This window comes from Prunus avium, chromosome 3, assembly GCF_965620075.1.
Source record: "Prunus avium chromosome 3, drPruAviu1.hap1.1, whole genome shotgun sequence".
Lineage (NCBI taxonomy): Eukaryota > Viridiplantae > Streptophyta > Magnoliopsida > Rosales > Rosaceae > Prunus > Prunus avium.
The window spans coordinates 1,526,721-1,546,046 of record NC_142286.1 but is presented as its reverse complement, the minus strand read 5'-3'; the positions used below and the strand labels follow the sequence as shown (position 1 = coordinate 1,546,046).

Below are 19,326 nucleotides of genomic sequence, written 5' to 3'. Positions count from 1 at the left end.
GTACCCAACGTCTTCATTCCGATCACTTTGTTGAGACTGCCCCGGTGGTAGCGCTTTCCTTCCTTTGAGGTGCCTTCATTCATCTACCAATCATCTTATAAGCCCCTTTCGTGGATTATGGTCTGGTTGCATGATGAACCTCCGTGCCGTGAATAAAACCTAAGGGCTCTTAAATCATGCGAAGATTTGCTATTTTTCCAATATTATAATTTTTCTTTTTTGACAAAGTGATATTATAATTATCTACTTATGAGAAAGAAAGGTGATTGTGTTAGACGTGTAGAGATGTCTAACCCATTAAAGTGTGGTCTTATAATCATCAAAGGATTCTAAGACTTGATATCAATTAGGAGTTCAAATACAACTAAACCTGCAGCTCTATTAAAGTTAGTGTTCTAAGGCTAATATAAGAGCTAGAAGGATTCCTATCTTAATTGTGGATTAGAAGTTATAAACCTAATGCAATAAGGACTTCTTAAGAGTTTCTTGATGGGCAAGACTCTTAGGAAGATGCATATAAATACAAGTGCCCCTGCTCAACCGATCAAGCCAACCCACACAAAAGAATTCACCCCATCTAGAATGAGTGTATGAAGGGATCGGATTGAGGAGAAGAGCTCTTGTGTATATTCTTGATAATTCAACAGTCTCTACGACATACCAAAGATATGTGTTCTACTTATGTGCAGTCAATAAAGTCTACATGTGGTATCAGAGCCTAGGCTGCATGTCTTAGAACCAAAAGTTTTCTCCCATCTTTTCTACCAAAGCCGTTGGATATTTTTGATTAATTCAAAAAGCTAATGGTGTACAACCTTCCCTCTAGTCTTAGATTATAAGGACCCGTCTCCACCACCTCCCTCTGAAACCCCAGCTTCTGATTCTCAAACCTCTCCCAAAATCACTAGACATCTATCGATAATGGTAATTCAAACGACGGCATCAAGATGCTTGCTCTCAGACCCGATATCCAAAAGCCGCAGGCCTAGGAAGAGGAAGTCGCGTTCGGCGGACGTTGAGCAGAAACCATTGATTCAGTTATCAGTTTTCATGGGAGGTGTTGAGTTTGATCCAGAAATTCAAGTTCTGAATAATAGGCAACAGAGCATGAAGCTTAACACTGCTTTCAGACCCTTGAAAAGGTAAAGTCGCCTATATTGTTTATTTTCGTTCAGCTCTAAAGATTATTAGATCCTAAACTTTTGGCCAAATATCCCTAGAAATTAGGAAACGAAACATAATGGGACAAATTAGCATAAAGGCTGCTTGCACCTTGCTTTGGGAGAGTCAATCAATCATGGATATAGTTGGCATGCATATTTTCATATATGGCATATCAAATCTTATTAAAAGAATTGGCACTTTGGATGCATGCTTATTTTCTTATGAATTAATATAAGTAATTTTATTCCAGCACTAAGCTAAATGCATTAGATCTCATTCAAGTTGACATGTTTTCACTAAGGCTGATGTCGGAAAACATGGAATCATAATCAAGAGCACTTGTGCTTGGCTTGCAATCTGGCTAGAGAGAGATAGAATAATTGCATGTTTTAGAACCTAAAAGCAATTTAACCAAGCATGTTCACAAAGTCTTAATTTTTGAAACGACACATAATTTTATTTTTTTTCAATAATCTGAGTTCAAAGTTTACTAGTATGTGTCTATTTTCACTCTTCTATTAATATAGATCTGTTAAGCATATGTTTCAGATATAAGGCTTTTATCATCCATGCTTGAAAGCTTCACGATCAAGAATCCAAGAAATCTTGGATCAACCAAGCAAGCTACAGCGGTTTGGTTGATTAAAGAATCTCGGATTCAAGAAAGATGATCGAGAAATCTTGCACAATGGACCATCGTAATCTTGATTGCCTTCTGTCCACAGATGTTGGTTAATCATGGTTATGGTGATTCATTGTGGTGTGGTGCAAAATATGGGATATATGAATTAAACAGTGATTGCTTTCAATCCACAGATGTGAGAAATCATCCTGTGAAAGAAATTCATATATCAAATATTTTGGTGATCACTATAACATGTTCAATTTTCAGCCCACAGGCGTAAATTGATAATGTACAGATTATTTGGGGACAGTTTATCCATGCATATTCATGGTGGAGTGATGCAAAAGACAACATATGTGAATTAATAGGAATTTCTCTCTATCCACAGATGTGAGGATTTAACCTATGAAAGGAATTCATATATGAACTCTTTTGGTGATCACTAAAAACATGTTTGATTCTCAACCCACAGGTGTGAATCAATAATGTACAGATATTTAAGCACTATGGGACAGCTTATTCAGATATGTTTGTGTTTTAAAAACTTTTCGGAATGTCACAATGAACCTTAACTCCATTAGGCGCATATACGGTTTTGTTTTGTTATATGGATTGTAACATGATACGTGTCCTATTTATCGGTTTTTGATAAATCTCACGTTGCTTGAGTTGCTGATAATAATTTATTAATAGTGATCTTAAATAGTCATAAAAGTTGTTTTCATGACTCAAGGAAAGATAATTTTGGTTGATCACATAAAGGGAAACGTGAGCTATTTTGGAATTTTCTTGCTTGGCTATATTGTTTGTTTATGTATGAACATATTTGTGACTTGGTTGCCTTTTGTATGCATTTAAGTGAATGTTTTGTAGCATCAATGCAACTTCACATGTAAAAGGATTGATCCGTAGGTGATTTGGATTAAACCATGTATAGTTGGACTAATCCACATGTCTAAAAGTATTAATTCGTATTTGATGGATTGAATCATGTAAAGTTGGATTAATCCATAAGGTTGTGTTCATCATAAAATAAATTGGCTGTTTTGTAAGGTCATGCAATATGAAGTTTAGATCATGTTTAAGGATATTGTATTACTGTTATTTCTTAATTGAATGAGTTGCGTGGATCAAATTGCACTTCTAATTAAGGCTCACTAATTTTGTGTTGAATAAAAAGTGGCACATTGCAATATATAAGATACTCAAGGTACATACGAACGATCTTTTGATTGCTCAAAGTGTTTAAACTTGATAAAGTGATATTTTATATTTTACCTTTGTGATATGTATTAATTGTTTTGCACCTACATGGAACTTAATGTTGAATGTTTAGAATGCATAAGGATAACTAAATTCTGAGGTGTATACAGTATATTGTTAGCATTCATAATTCTATAGTTAACTAATTTTTCAGTTTTGAACTATGCTGCTATGATGTCTATTTACATAATGTTGTAGTACGAATTAATTTGTGATAAAATTAGGCGATAAGGATCATTTTCTAAGCTTTCTTTAGACGCTGAATTCATGAAAATATATTGAGAATTGATTTTTTGGTGAATTTATAAAGTTGAAACAGATCCACATGAATTTTCCTGACAGTTTCTGCATTATGTATAAAGATTGTTGAATATGACTCACCTAAAGATCTTGAAATAACCTGAATTTTTGATATGTTAAGCATATACGTGTCCTCATGAATTCTGCAAAGTTTCGTGATTATTGGATGTATATTTTATTTGTGATAATTTTATTAGTGATCTGTGTTCAGGAAAAGTATGTGCTGACAGATTTTCTGAGTAACCTTGTAGATCAATTCTAGTCCTTCTAATTAGCTATAAATGACTCTATATTTTTTAAGTACGAAGATTAATGTCTCTAGTTTGTTTCCATGAAATTTGATGCTAATCCGACTTATAAATTAATTGTGGTAAATTCTCAAGTAATCACATGTCATTGCTGGAAATTTCTTGACAGTTTGTGCATTTAGGCTTATACTGTGAAGTACATTAGGAGCACGCCTTGAAAGTTCTTTTACACCATTTTGTCACCGTTTTTCTAATCATAAGGTTATTGTTGCACTATATATTGAAGTAGCAAAGTTGTGAGTGTTTGCCCAAGTGGGAGAAGTGATGTAAAGTTTTGGGCTTCACACTCAAGACCTTATATCTTGTATTTTGATAAAGCTCATAAAGTTTTTGGAACATACTTGGAACTGTTTTCTGGTTGTTACACATTGAAGTTTTACATCTTAAGTGTTGGTTTTATGCATCTAAATATTTTCATTACCAATTTTTTGGATACCTGGCTGTTTCGTTTTTGGCTACTAAAAGTTCTTACCTTGCTTACACTTTTTATTATGCATTGGTTAAAGAAAATTTAATTGATATTTAAAGTACAAAGTGAATAAAGTTTAATGCATTCATTACAGTTTGGTTATTTCTCAAACTAAGTCCAATATGCATGACATGTTATATGTTTTTCAAGAAATGTGTTAGTAAAGTGCTATTTTGAGAAATAAAAATTGAAGGAATTAAAGTTGAGGCCTAATCCTGAGGAAACAATTTTAGTGAAAATAATATGATTTGTTCTATGCTCATTTCTTGATACATTTTTGGTGCAAAATGTTTGATGAGTGGGAGCATTCAATGATCTTCTTTGTTGCATACATTTAGTTTTGACTGTTTATGATTAATCACTTAATGTTCCAGTTCTTCATTAAGGGTTTTAAGGCTAATACGAACAAAGATTGTTTGGATGTGTTAATTGTTATTGTTAATTCATATTTTCAGTTAACAGTGGTTAATCAATGACTTTTACCTTTCATTGAATTCATGATTACTACTAATAAGCATTAAGGTTTTTGTTTCAAGCTTGTAAGGTAGAAGGTAAATGAAAGGAAATTGCATTGGTTGATTGATTTACTGTATGAGGTTATTCCCAAAAGTATTAATGGGAAATTTGATTTGATTTTGGTTATGCCATTCATTTTATATATGCAAAATCAGTGGGAGCCGAGTTTTATTCCACTTAATTTCATTATTTTCTTGGAGACAGTTCAGTTATTTTGTTTACTACTGTTTGGTTTAATTCTTTTAATAAATTATGTGACTTCAGATTTATGTTTATTATTCTTGACAAATGAATCCAGTTATATGTCATAATGCAGTATAGCTAGCTACAGTCACTGCATAAGACATGAATTCATACCAGAGTCATTAAGGAGAGATCTTGGTAATCTCTTAAGGGAGGGCGTATGAATGAAAGTGACCTTTGTAAACACAAATTAAGTTTGGTCATAATCATTCTGCATTCTAGTCTTGACGGAAGTCTCATGTGATCTTGAGAGCTTGTATGTGTAATTGTAAAGACCTTGAAATATAGAAATGTTCAATAAGTCTTGATAGTTCCATGCATGTTCTTTTGATTGACAGTGACTTGATTAGGAATTATAGTTGAATTGAATTCCATAGGCCTTACAGTAATTGATATTGAGTTCTTGATGATCATTAGACCAAGTGGGAGAATGTTAGACGTGTAGAGATGTCTAACCCATTAAAGTGTGGTCTTATAATCATCAAAGGATTCTAAGACTTGATATCAATTAGGAGTTCAAATACAACTAAACCTGCAGCTCTATTAAAGTTAGTGTTCTAAGGCTAATATAAGAGCTAGAAGGATTCCTATCTTAATTGTGGATTAGAAGTTATAAACCTAATGCAATAAGGACTTCTTAAGAGTTTCTTGATGGGCAAGACTCTTAGGAAGATGCATATAAATACAAGTGCCCCTGCTCAACCGATCAAGCCAACCCACACAAAAGAATTCACCCCATCTAGAATGAGTGTATGAAGGGATCGGATTGAGGAGAAGAGCTCTTATGTATATTCTTGATAATTCAACAGTCTCTACGACATACCAAAGATATGTGTTCTACTTATGTGCAGTCAATAAAGTCTACAGATTGAACTCAAACATTGATTTGGCCAAATGGCATAACCCAAATTTGCCAAATATTCGGACATTGAGTCCTACCATTCTTTCTCCGCATTTGAACTTGGATAGGTCTGTTGTTTATGCGCTTTCTCAACATTTGAATTAGAGGCTCGTTGATCCAGGAGGATCTTGCAAACAAATAATTATATAATTATATACTACTATATCATTAGTTAATTATTTTAAAACCATAAATAATTTGTAATTTAAAACAATGAAATAGACAAGCAGATAAACCCTATTTGATGAATGAAATAGACAAGCAGAACTCAAAGCAATTTCTTAGCTTCTTCCTTTTGTTTATCTAATTGCTTTAAAATTCCTCGATTCTAAGGACAAACATCTTCTCCATAAAATCACTTAAAACCACCCATCTAACATGGATTTCTTGATATGTTACACAACTAATTTTCTGAGGCAAGTCTTATTTAAAAGATCTGTGGTTATAGCAGAATCTCCAAGTTTTGATCGCAACACCACGACATAACCATTAAATTGGTCTTTCCTTCGTTCTTTTGAATTTTGCACGAGTGGCAAGGCAATTATATATGACGGCACAAATAACTCAAGCAACAGTGGTACGAAGATAATGTAAGACAACAAAACTTTCTAGCATTAAGTCTCCAAAAAGTGAATAAAATTTTCAACATCACAAGTCTCGAACCTTAACGGAAAACTGTGTTCAACTTAATAGAGGAATAATATCAGATCCCCTCTACCGACAACACAAAAAACCTTGAACCACTGGAATGAGTAAATACTCTGCAAATCTAATTCATTCTTCTAATAAGCTCATTGATGTAATTCTCACGGTTTCCGGCATCTCCACCTTCAACATAGTGGTTCCTCTTCTTCTTAAGACCACCCAGTGGTGCCTTCAGCTTGAATGGCCATAGAAAGTTGTTTGCTTCCTTAAAGTGAGGTCCCACTGTCAAGATCTCATGAATAAGATCTTCCGTGCAGATAATGCCGTGCTTGCCCAAAGCCTGTGAGAAAATTAGAACATGTTAAAAAGATGCAGCAAATGTTTTTTAAACCTTGTACACTGCACTAGCAATCAGCCACAAACCTGCTCGACAATAGAGTTGTCAGTCAAGGCAGTTCTCTGCTTGTTAAGCTTCCCATAACCTCTCTTGTATATCAGCTCTTTTACACTCTTCAAGTTGGGATACCTGAAATTTGGCACCTCCAATTAATCATAACATTCTAGGCATATCTACAGGTAATAGAAAAATATAAAGACGTTCCTACCCATAAGTGACATAAGGTTCAACCCTGTGAAGCATGTTGAGGGTGGCCTTGTTAACTTTCAGGAAGACACCATTAAAGATCTGTTTCAGAACAGAACAGAATAAAACAAAAAATAAAAAAATGTAACAAAAACGTTAAATTTAGAAGATGATTCATATACAGGCTCACATACAAAATGAACTGAACCACACCGTGCTACAATTTCAACAGTCCAAGGGATACACCGTCGAACATGAAAATTAGTTACTGTGACTAAAACCCCTAAAATGTTTAAGACATCATCTACTGCTAATGAACAAACCAACGACAAAAAGAAATGCTACAGTTGATACAAAGGAGAAATACCAGACAACCACAAATAAGGCAAAGCAATGACAACAAGACCTTCATAAGAAGGCAAGCATTAGTACAACTAGGTGAAAGGGTTTAGTGCGCTACCTGTCTCAAACGCAAGAGTTGCAAAATCTTCTTGGTCTTTGGGTCAATTGCATTGATACTGAAAATTCACAGATTAAACGTATAAGAGAAAGAACACTATCTTTGGAGTTATGTTTCAAATTAAATACAAATAAGGACATACCCACGAATTCGAATGATGAACAACAGCTTAGCCTCTGGATCAACGTAAAATCCACCTTTCAACTTAGCCTCACGCTTCAACCGGATCAACTCCTTTTCCTGTATAGATTAAACAAATTATTGTTAACAATAAATAAAAACATCAGCCCAAGATGACAAACATTAAAGGTTACTAAAATATATCAAATTCCAACACGTACCTGCTCCTTGTACTCCTCAGAATATTGCTTTGCTCGGTTGTAAATTAGCTTCCGATTCTCAGCATTCTTTTTCTTGGCAGCTTCAAGCCCCTGTTTCTTTGCCAAAGCCCACTCCTCTTCTCTCTTCCTCTTTTTCAACACTGACTCTGGAACCACTACCTTGACTTCTTCACCCATCTCTATAAAATTGAAAAGTGAAGAACAGTTGGAGAACAAGCACATACAATAAAAACAAAATTTAACAGCAGATATAAAAATATTGCCTGAGAAACACATTTGTATCCCACAAAATAAAAGTGCACTACTACTTCAATTTAATAAAACAATGGAAACTGAGATAAATTCAACCAAACTCAGACCAAGTCATAAATATCGAAAAATTTGATATGAGGCATATATTTAAAAATCATAATTACAATTAAAAAAAACCAGCCATATGAAAAGTACAAATGAGAAGAAATTAAAATAGCCGATTCCAGGGCTCTACCAATGACATTGCAACCCTAATTTTCTCAAAAACTAACATTAACAACGAGTACACTCTAAAAAAAATACCCAAACTTACAAGGCTCAAAAAACTATTGTGCACATTTTCCTAACTGTACCAGTAACAAAGTGAGAAAGAAGAATTCCAGCTGAAACACAAAGCAATGAAAATATGCACATAAACTTCACTGTTTTCCTGAAGATATCAGCAAACACCTTTATGTTTTAGATTAAAAAAACAAATAACCATCAAAACCAAATGCTCTTGATTCAAAGTGATCCCTTCTCCGGCTGTCAAACACAGCTACGCAAACCAACCTAGCAAAATGCTATTCTATGCTCCGTTTTCTCAGAAACCAAATCAAAATTAAGTAACAGTATACAGAAGCAACAAAAATAGTATTCAAAATTACGAAAATAAATCACCAAATCACTCGTTTGATGCCCTAAATTTGCAGATCGAATGGCATGGAATCGAAATGTAAACGAAAATGAAGACTGGGATCCGGAAGCTACTCACCGAGTTGATGCCTCTGTGCTTTGGAGGACGCTGGCTAGGGTTCGGGTTCTCGGCGGGCTACTAAGAAGAAGGTCGGGAGTGAAAGTTTAGGGTTTTATAGGATTTATATGTGCTTCGTGATGACACGGTGGACGGCTTTGATTTGCTGAAGGATTTAGATAGATCTCATCCGTTGATTTTAAAGGTTATCATGGGCTGGAAACTGGGTTGGGATATTTCAGTCCACTCGAAACTAAAATGAATTGGGCTGACCCATTTCGGGAAGATTTGGGATAATTATTTTACCCGAAATTTAATTACGATTTGGGCTTCTATTTAGCGACCCAAATGATCTTTGTTTTTGGGTCGAAGACCGAAATGATCTTCCTATTTTTGTCGAAGACCGAAATGATAGCCAAGGACTTGGTTTCAAACTTGCAAAATTTTTTGAAGGCAACATAGTAAATGCCCAATTGTCAGAAGGAGGCTCCAAAAGAAAGCCCAGAAAATAGTATGAAAGATTGGTTTGATGGAAATTTGGCCCAAAGATTGATGCTCACACGATTGAACAATCTAGAATGAGGAGGTTGAGTGAGGAGGTTATTTGAGGAGGTGAAATCTCACCATCAACAACAAAAAACAAAGCACATGAGGGGGGTGCATTGGGGGGTCCACACCCCTTTTGATGGTGAGATGGGCCTCCTCAAATAACATCCTCATTATAGAAGCTCCCTTCTACGGAAAGTGAGGACCTTATAAGGCCCTTAAATGAGGCCCTATCTTTTAATTGTTGATTCAAATTGGTTAACCATTAGATCAAATTAATTAGTTTGATCTACCGGTTAAGAGATATGAGTATGACCTTATATAAGGGCCTTATAGAATGACTCCATGTTTGAATGGAATAATCAACAAAGACGTAGAGTTTCAAGTTCGAAGAAATCAAGTTCAAATGGGCTCAAACTTGTATTGAATTGAATGGCTCAAATCTCATATTTAGAGTTTCAAAATGGACCTATAAGAGGTTCATGGTCCTAGGAGATGATACAATGGAGGGGTGGAATGAAGGGTTCAATCTAATCATCCAATTATTAAACAAATTTAAGTCCAATATTTTCTCTTTCTTATTGAATAGTGGGATTGAACCCCTGTCACAACCCCCTCGTTATAGCATTTCCATATAGTCCCCTAATCTAATTGCATAGTATCAAGTTCTGAGTCAACTTGCAACCCCTCACTATAGCCCCTCAATACGGTATTTCAAGCTAGAGATTCCTAATACTTGGCCAGCATGATTTCAGTGTACCCCACACCATAGTATCTCTATGGTGGATTTCATTTTCAATTTACCAAATGGTTTATACATTATCTGTGTATTCATCAACATTTTTAAGATTCCAAACACTTTTGAGAAAATGCATCTACGGTCAGGGGCGGAGCTATTCACATACCTGAAGTGGCCTTGGCCACCCTTCCATCTTCTCATCTTCTTTACTATATAGAGAGTATATGTAGAGAAAAAATCCCATAATTTTAAGCTTGTGGCCCCCTCAAACAACAAACTCTACCTCCGCCACTATTTACGGTCTACCTCGTGTTGTATATATTCTAGTGATTGTAGAATGGTCTAACAGAAAAGAGAACATGTATTGCATTTGTGTTGGAAAGTTGGACGGATGGAGAAAGTTTTGTATTGCATTTGTCAAAAGAGAAGTTCAAATTGTCTTGATATTTCTTTTTAGTCATGCATGCACTTCATATGTAAATTCGACAATGAAAAAGCAAAACTAATTTATTTGAGGGACTTTCTGGGATCCACTATGAATTGAGTGAATACCTGTTAAAAAAGGGTTCAGGTCATTGAATTCAGAGGGTGGGAGATGAAAGGATTGATGCAAAATCGAAAAGATTGAAACAAAAGGCATCATTGTTCCAAATTGATCTTCAAATAAATAATAATAAACGACAATGAATAAGATCGAGATAAATAGAGGGAAATTCAAATTTGGAACCTAACTAACTACTAACATTAATTATTATTATTATTATTATTAAAACAACACAACTACATAAAATCAACACAAACAAAACGGGAACAAGACACCCCAATAAATTCATCAATAACTAATGAACCTATACAACTTGGAGCAAAATCAAAATAACACACGTCAAGACCCACGCTATAGCTCCAGTTAGCTAATCCGTATGCGACACAATTCTTTTCTATGTAGATATGCATAATTGCACAACTATCAAACTGATTCATGAGTTTACCACAACTAGCCACAATACTAGCAAGCGGATATTGTCAATATGTAGAGCACATATTATATTTAAAACATAATTTTTATTATCCTTAAGCAAGAGTATGGATTTATATGATTTTTAAAAAAAATAGAAGTGATAATGTAAACAGGAACGAAGCTAGAATTGTAGGATTTGGGGGGTCGAGATAGAAAACACAAGCATATCAAATACATATAAGTGTTCAAAACACATGTTAGAACTAAAATTTTCAAAATTAATCATGTTTAATTATTTTTAGAGGGGCCATTAATTTAAATTACAAGTTATCAATTAATAAGTTGTATATATTACATTATATAATATAGGAGATAGGTCAAAAAAAATTGGGGGGGTCAGGGCCACTCCTAGTCTAGGAGTGGCTCAGCCATTGAGTGTAAATCACTATAAATTAATCTGATTACTAGAAAGAGAATTCAAACTTAACTGCAAAGATAGTGGGTTCACTATCCTTACCAACTATCCTAATCCATGTGAGCAATTTAGGTTGTTAATTACCAAATATTTGTAAGTGGTGGGTGGCATGAATGGAATTTAGATATATAATATTCTTTAGTTCCTATCTAATGGTTTGCACAATCCAATCGTGCGGTGACTCGAAGTCATGAGCAAGCACTCACATATTTCCAATTTGTTTAAAATAAAAAGTACAAAGTTGGGTGATTTATTAGTTGACTTAGGGTTGTGGCCCGTAACTATGCCTTGACAGTGACTTATTGTATATATGCAAACAATGCAATGCAGAAGACCAAGACTTTGTTTGGTCGACTCGGAAAGGGGACGAAGACTAACATTGCCCCACTTTCGGTCCTTTTCTTTTCTCCATGCAGAAAATATGCCTTTGGAATCTTAACTCTGAATCACATTCAGTGTGCTAAGATTTTGCTGGGGGCTACAGAATCAATTTTTTTTAATAAAGCTAAAAAAGCACATTGTTCTTTTTTGATTGTCTTTTTATGCCTAAAAGTTTTTCCAAATATGTTACAATCTTCTTTGCTGTAATTGTAAACACACTTTTCCACACTGGTTTAGCGGAAAGTTAAACCTTAGTTCACTACAAACGGGCCATGCAGCAGGGCGTGCATGGCAATGCTTGGAACATCAATGGAACCCTAGTTTTTCCATAGAAATTGCGTTAATTCATCAGCATTTTCAGTAAAGAAGGAAGCAAAACCAAACATGTTTCTTTGCATGCCAAGAAGCTTACGGCCTTTTGGTACCCTACTTGAATCCAATTTTATAGACTTAAAAACATATTTTAAGTTCAAAGTCAAAAACCTTGTTTGGTAGACCTATTTTTAAAAACTCACCCAAAAGAAAATAAAAAACTCTCCAAGTATCATAAATAAATAAATAAAAAGTTTTACATCTCTCTCTCTCTCTCTCCAAAACCACCGAAGCAAGTTCAAGCGGCGTCAATGAGTTGGAGTTGTTGTGCACCACCATAATTGATAGGGTTTATGTCTCACATCTTTTTTCTTTTCTTCTATTAATTTCAATTTGGGGATTAGGGTTTCTGATTTTATGATTTTAATTTAAATTTTTTTTAGATCTTAAAAGTAGTTTGGAGTTCAATACCAAACAAGTTTTTATATCTTACAATCACTATCCCTCCATTTGGATAAAGGAATTGAAAATTACATAGAATTCTACAATGACGGAATTTAAATTTCTATCATTTAAATTTATGGCAATTGAAGATTTCAATGTTTGAATTTATGTATTTCGAATGTTGTAAATGACATAATTTTGTAAATGGCACTATGAAAATTGTGAAATAACACCTAGAAATTAAACTCAGGAATTTGTTGCTCCAATTTCCACACTTTTTCTGCATGTCATTCAATAAATTCCGTGCGTAGTTGCCAAACAAAGAAATTGTCAATTTCTCATCTTAAATTCCCGACTTTTAGTTAAATTCTGAATTATTTCCCCCATCCAAACGGAGAGAAATAAAAACTCATGTTTTTAAAAAGAATTATAATTTTTTAATTTACTTTTTTTAGTAGAAAACCAAATCGGGCCTTAATTTGCTATGGACCAAAAAACTCAGCTTTTCAAATATTGTTTTTCTGAAACTGACACATGTCCAACTTGTCTAACTTCTCTAACCATAGTGTCCTAGCTAGCTAAGCTCAGCTCATGGTCAGACTCAGGCCCATGTACAATAGGGCAGCTAGCCGTCTCTCCTTAAAGCAAACACTCCTTTGGACGGTGGCTTTCTGCAGTTCTGTAGCTAACTTTACTACATATTTCAGTTGCTGTAAATACTAAAAAATTTATTGCATGCATGCCTTGCATGTGTAAGAGGCACACGGCTAGCTATGGCTCCATCATGATCCACAACATGCAAAGCACCGCCGAAAGAGTACTGCGTGCATATGTCCCATAACGTCATTTTCTTAGGCATGCAGTACCTTTACACCGAAAGCCAATCGACTGTCTCAGTCCGGCGCCCCCCTCCATTGAAGCAATAATGCTGTGTGAAGTGTGTGACCCATGCTAATGGCTCTATAGGCGTTTACTTTGCTCTCTCTCTCTCTCTCTCTCTATCTCTCTCAAATCACAAGCATGATGCATGCAGCTGCCGCAAATTTAATTAGAGCGGTTCATGCAAATGCATCGGCCGAATTAATTATTGTTGAGATATGATATATGGGGAAAAAGTCATGAGAATTGCTTTTTTTCTTCTTTAATCCACTGTGCAAAGCTTCTTTATTTGACCTAATAATACTACGTGTGCATCATGCATTAAACATTAAAGTGCTTTTTATATGGAGGAATTCCCTTTTTGCCCATATGGAGGAATTCCTCCTTTACTACTAATGTGACTCAACGTGTCTCTCTTCATAAGAATAATTAAAGTAAAAAATAAATGCTCATTTGAGAATATAAAAAAAAGACAAGTGTTCATTTAGTAGATAAGGAGGAATTCATTCTTATGTGTCATGAGGGAAGCATAATCCTTTTATATATAAAAGTATCTTAATAATTTGGTTATTGCAGATCCATATCGTCATAGCTGAGCTTATATGTACGTGTATCTCACTAACTATAGTCTATATATAAAAGCCAATATGGACTTGGTGGGATGTCGCTCTCGCAGTGGAAAATTAGTGTGTGTGTATGTATCTGCTACATGACTTTGACATGTCAATATTCGGTGTATTAAATTATTTTTTATTTTTTTTTTAATGTAAGTGATAGTCTAAATTATAATGGGAAGGTCAGTTTGTCTCACACACACGTTATCAAAGTGCTATGAGAATTCGAACATAAGACTACTGATACGCAAATAAAGGCCATTTTCCTATAGGCTAGATCTCGTTGATAAATAATCTGTGGTAATATGGATGATGAAATCAATAAAAGCATACTTAAATGCCTCTATATTGAGTGAAGCGATATGCTAAAAAATGAACCCATTAAGTGGCACACCGGAATATAGCTATTAAGTTGATAGTTTGACGGATATGTACTGGACCGATAAAGAAAATAAAACCAGTCAAGAACACACTTGGCCCACGAAAAAGCAAATGCTTACCACTCAGTAAAAAGAAACTTTTTGTTAGCAAAAAGTTTCTTTTCGAGTGTGTTTTTTGTCTCAGTCTCACTCACACCTAAAAAAAAAAAGATATTGTATTGGACTTTCCATGAATAGGCCTATTTTAACATGATGTAGTATATAAGTTTTCATATATAGTCTATTTAGAGAGAAAAACTCTAAATTAGTCGCTTGTCATTTTCTAAGAGATTTTCTATTTAAACCTCATACTCCTCTTAGTTCACCCCATGTTTTAATTTAAATTTTCACAATTTCTAAGAAAACCCCACTATCTTCCCAAACTACCCTTAAATACACCCCAAACTAAAAAAATAAGAAATAAAAGAGATTTTCTATTTAAACCCCACAATTTTCTTTGTTTTCAGCAGAAAAAAAACACAAATAAATGGAACTACAAACCCGAAATTTAATACTTTCTAGAGAAAGAGAACAACTTTACCTCTCTCCAAGTAGAGGAGTTTGTAGAGGAGTTTTTCCTGATCTGATCCAATTTATAATTTACCTCTGTCCTGATCCAATTTAAATAGGATGTAGAGGAGTTTGTATTTTTCTAAAACTTAATATGAAGAGTGGTGGGGTGTGTGTATAGATGTACTAGGGAACAAAGAGAAGTGCAGGGTTTAAATAGAAAATCTTTTTTCTAATTGATTCTTAGAATATTTTAACACACTAAGAACCAATTAAAAGAGAATAGGTGGGTAGTTTTGAGTTTTTCTCTTCAAATAGGCTTTATATGGGTATTTGTATAATATATCACCAGCCCCTTGGCACACGCTCACGCGTATGCCCTTTTTTTTTTTTTTTTTTTGGAATTAAAAGATAATGGGTAGTTGTGCTCCATAAAAATAGGACTCATTATTTGATTTTTGTTTTTAAATTAAAAAATATGAATTTACCATATTATCCTCATTTAATTAATAATTTCAATTCTTAATGTTTACCTTAACCAATTGCATTTCTGGTATTTTGAATGTTTTATTATTCTCTCACTTTTACTTTATATATATAAAAATGAACTTTTTACTAAAAACGTATAATATTGTATTGGGGCCAAATCCAACCCATTATTGAACTCAGTAACTCAAACACATGGCTACCACAATGGTTTAAAAAAAAATGTCTATATATACTTTTCTTATTGTAATTATAAATCGATTTAAATGTATTATAGTGATTTCTATTTGCATATACAGTACAAAATCACCCAATTAATTAATATATAAAAGCATTCTTCATAAAATTTCCCACTAAAGTTAGGCTTAAAAGTTCAGGGAATCATTCTCAATTAAAAACTATATCTTATACCGCTTGTAATATTTGTCTCCCGAGCTTTCATTGGAAAACTGTGATAAATATAAAATTAATCAAGAAGGTGCAATATTGAAGAAGATTATAATTATAATTATAATTTACGTGATCATTTTTACTTTTAATTTTTGTTTGGTCACATGTATAAATCGTATGCATCATGTTTTAAATAAGAAAAGGACAATATATGCCCCATAAAAAATAAAAATAAAAAAAAACACAAGAGACTAGTGACAATGGCATGTGCACCACATGCATGCATGCCATGAACTTTCAACTTACCTCTCGATTGTTCATGTGCAGCAATGATCGGTATTGTTATCCCATTTCCCCCGAGTAAAAAAATACAATCAGAACAATTGTAAGGGCATATATTTGGAAGTGCTTTTGTATGAAGCTTTTTTTTAAAATCCAATATCGCTTTTGTTACTCAAAACACTTTATAAAAATGCCATGGGATGAATGTATTGGCGAGTCCAGTGTTGACCTTTACCTATGAAGGTGCCAAGCTTTCATGAAATTTTGTATTGAATGGGAGCAGTTTGTTTGATAAAATGCCTCAAAGAAGATTAATTGATGGTGTGTTTGGTTCTTGGGAAATAGGGTTTGATATTTTGATATCCAGGTATGGGAAATGGTTGTTTGGCACGTGGAAAAATAGGGGGAAATGAAACCCTCCATCTTTCTTGGGTTTCAATTTTCATTTCCATCGGAAATTAAGGCTAGCTATAAATGCAAATTTTTCATGATCATTTTGTCCTTATTAACAATTTAGAATTATAATATAGGTAATGCATTCTTTTTATTTTTATTTTTAAGTTCATATTTCTAATATGAATATAATTGAAAAAACAAACTTAGTTTTCCATTTATACACAACACAAACATGATAAAGGAAATAAAGTGGTATTTCATGGTTAATTTTCAAGCATTACCAAACATGGGAAATGGAATTTGCCATCCCTTGTGAAATGACATAATAGAAAATTATTTCTCATAAAATCTTTTCCGCAAACCAAATGGGGCATAAGGCAGGACAAGGGGGCACCTATTCTTCTCCTATATATGCTTATGTTATTCTTCTTATTGTGCCGTGCAATAGAGAAATTACATAAAATGTGTAGAGTTTTTGTTACTAATTTGTGCGTATATGAATATTTATATCATTATGTTTTCTAAAAAAAATATTGAAGATTCAAATGATCTTAACTTTTAGTGACTTTATAGTAATGTTTTTTGCCCCGCGAAATAAAATTCCTGAAATCAGCACTAGAAGAATGAAATCTTGGCAATTGGCAATCAATGTGTTGCATATTTATGTTTTGATGGAAAGGAAAGGATATTGTAGTCTTATGATTATATCACATTTTTATTTTTTTGGGTTGTTATATTATTTTGTTTTAGTTACATCAATGCCCCCTAAACTTCAGTCAAATCTCACTTTGTCCCCTCAAACTTAAAATGATCCACTTTCATCCCTTGACCGAAATTTGGTGACCCACTTTGCCCTATGCCGTCAGCTCTATTTAAAAATATGTTAAATCTAATGACATGACAATGATATTTTTGTAATTTCATACACATGTATCATTACAGCAATTGAGTTGGTGACATGACAAGTGAAACCAACCTCTACATAGATAAAAATAATTAAATATTCTAATAGCTAAAAATTAAGGAAAATAATTTCCCCACTCCCCTTTTATCCACGTACACTCCTTTTTGTTTAGAAAAATAGAGTGTAAGTGGATAAAAAAAGAGTGGGAAAATCAGTACCCAAAATTAAAAAAAGGTTAACAAGAAAACCCATGCACACCATTAATCTCTCCCCTTACACCCAAAACTTATCAACACACCTCATCCCCATCTCAACCTCCGTCATCCTCAATCCCAGCCACCCCACCCCGACCCCGAGTCACCTCTACCCTCCCTAAAGTTTCATTTTAATAAAACTCCAGCAAATCCGCATATAAAAAAATAAAATAAACAACCCCAACAATAAAACTTCAACGAACCCAGCATATCAAAATGAGAGACACAACCCATCACCATGACATAGATTCGATACAAATTCGGCGAGCCACAAACTCCAGATCCGTCGAGCATAAAGCCTAGCTGTAATACCATATCCAACCCCCAAAGCCTAAGGCTACGCCACCGTATTCGTGGCCAACAATACCAGATCCAACCCCACCAAGTCCAAATGCGAGAGAGAGAGAGGTGGAGTAAGAGGAATGGAGGCACTGGTGTTGGTGGCTGGGTGTCAAAGAGAGAGACAGAGGGGTGGTGTTTGTGGATGAGGTCGAGAGGAGGGGCGATTTATGGCAGTGCTCTAGAGATGATGATGGATGTGTTTTTTTTTTTTGGTTGAGATTTTCTATTTAAACCCCATACTTCTCTTTGTTCACCCCATGTTCTAAATTCACCCCAACTTCTAATTTAAATTTTCACAATTTCTAAGAAAACCCCACTATCTTCCCAAACTACTCTTAAATACACCACAAGTTGAAAAATAAATAAATAAAAGAGTTTTTCTATTTAGGGGGTTTCACTAAAACACCAAAAATGGGGGCTGAAATTATAAAAAAACCCAACACCCAAAACACTTTATAAACACACCCAAAACCCATCATTACACACACTCAAAACCCATTTATAAACACACCCAAAAAATATACAATTGTTGATTTTGGGTGTGTTTCTATGTTTAAATAGTGTGTGGGTTTTTAAAAATACATGTCTATGATTGGGTTTATTTATAATAATCTATTCTATTTAAACCCCACTATCTTCCTGCTACAAACTATAGAAAAAAGCATATATCTAAACTTAATAATGGGGGGAAAAGATGAAGAATGCCCTTATTTTTTTGAGAAGAAGATGAAGAGTGGTGGTGGGGTGTGTAGGGTGTGTGTATAGATGTATTAGGGTTAAATATTAAGTTGGATGACCTTTTTTTTTATCTTTTTACATAATAATAAAACTTACAGCTTAATGATTTAAGTATTGGGGTGAACAAAGAGAAGTGCGGGGTTTAAATAGAAAATCTGTTTTTTTTCTTTTCTAAATTTTTCTGTAATTGTTTTTGGGATGGGATCTGTAATTTTTTTTTGTTATTCCTATTGTCAATTTAGTTATAAATTTTTTTGTTTTATTTTATTTTATTTTTATTAGAATATTTAATTATTTTTTATCTATGTGGAGATGGGCTTCATTTGCCGTATCACCAACTCAATTGATGTAATGATCCATGTATATGAAATTACAAAAACACCTCTACTAGTCATCAAATTTAACAGATATTTTGATGGAGTTAACGGTAGGGACAAAGTGGGTCAGCAAACCT

At 34.0% G+C, this 19,326-nt stretch overlaps 1 protein-coding gene across 1 annotated transcript; it reads right to left on the bottom strand.

The window, feature by feature from the left end:
• Positions 1-6,380: 6,380 nt before the first annotated feature.
• On the bottom strand, positions 6,381-8,981 carry LOC110752367 (large ribosomal subunit protein uL30y). The gene is made up of 7 exons (XM_021953003.2): positions 8,825-8,981; positions 7,819-7,997; positions 7,620-7,717; positions 7,478-7,535; positions 7,040-7,119; positions 6,858-6,960; positions 6,381-6,774 (listed from the first exon to the last, which is right to left on the bottom strand). The coding sequence occupies exons 2-7, from the start codon at positions 7,993-7,995 to the stop codon at positions 6,559-6,561; spliced, it is 732 nt and encodes a 243-aa protein (XP_021808695.1). The 5' UTR covers positions 7,996-7,997; positions 8,825-8,981; the 3' UTR covers positions 6,381-6,558.
• Between the last annotated feature and the right edge of the window lie 10,345 nt (positions 8,982-19,326).

What these genes read in the sequence shown, in the direction of transcription:
- LOC110752367 (XM_021953003.2), bottom strand. Translation starts at nt 7,995, where the DNA reads ATGGGTGAAGAAGTCAAGGTAGTGGTTCCAGAGTCAGTGTTGAAAAAG. An exon ending in GAACCTTATGTCACTTATGG is followed by an intron (nt 6,961 to 7,039) that starts GTAGGAACGTCT and finishes GCCAAATTTCAG; the next exon opens with GTATCCCAACTTGAAGAGTG. An exon ending in ACAACTCTATTGTCGAGCAG is followed by an intron (nt 6,775 to 6,857) that starts GTTTGTGGCTGA and finishes ATTTTCTCACAG; the next exon opens with GCTTTGGGCAAGCACGGCAT.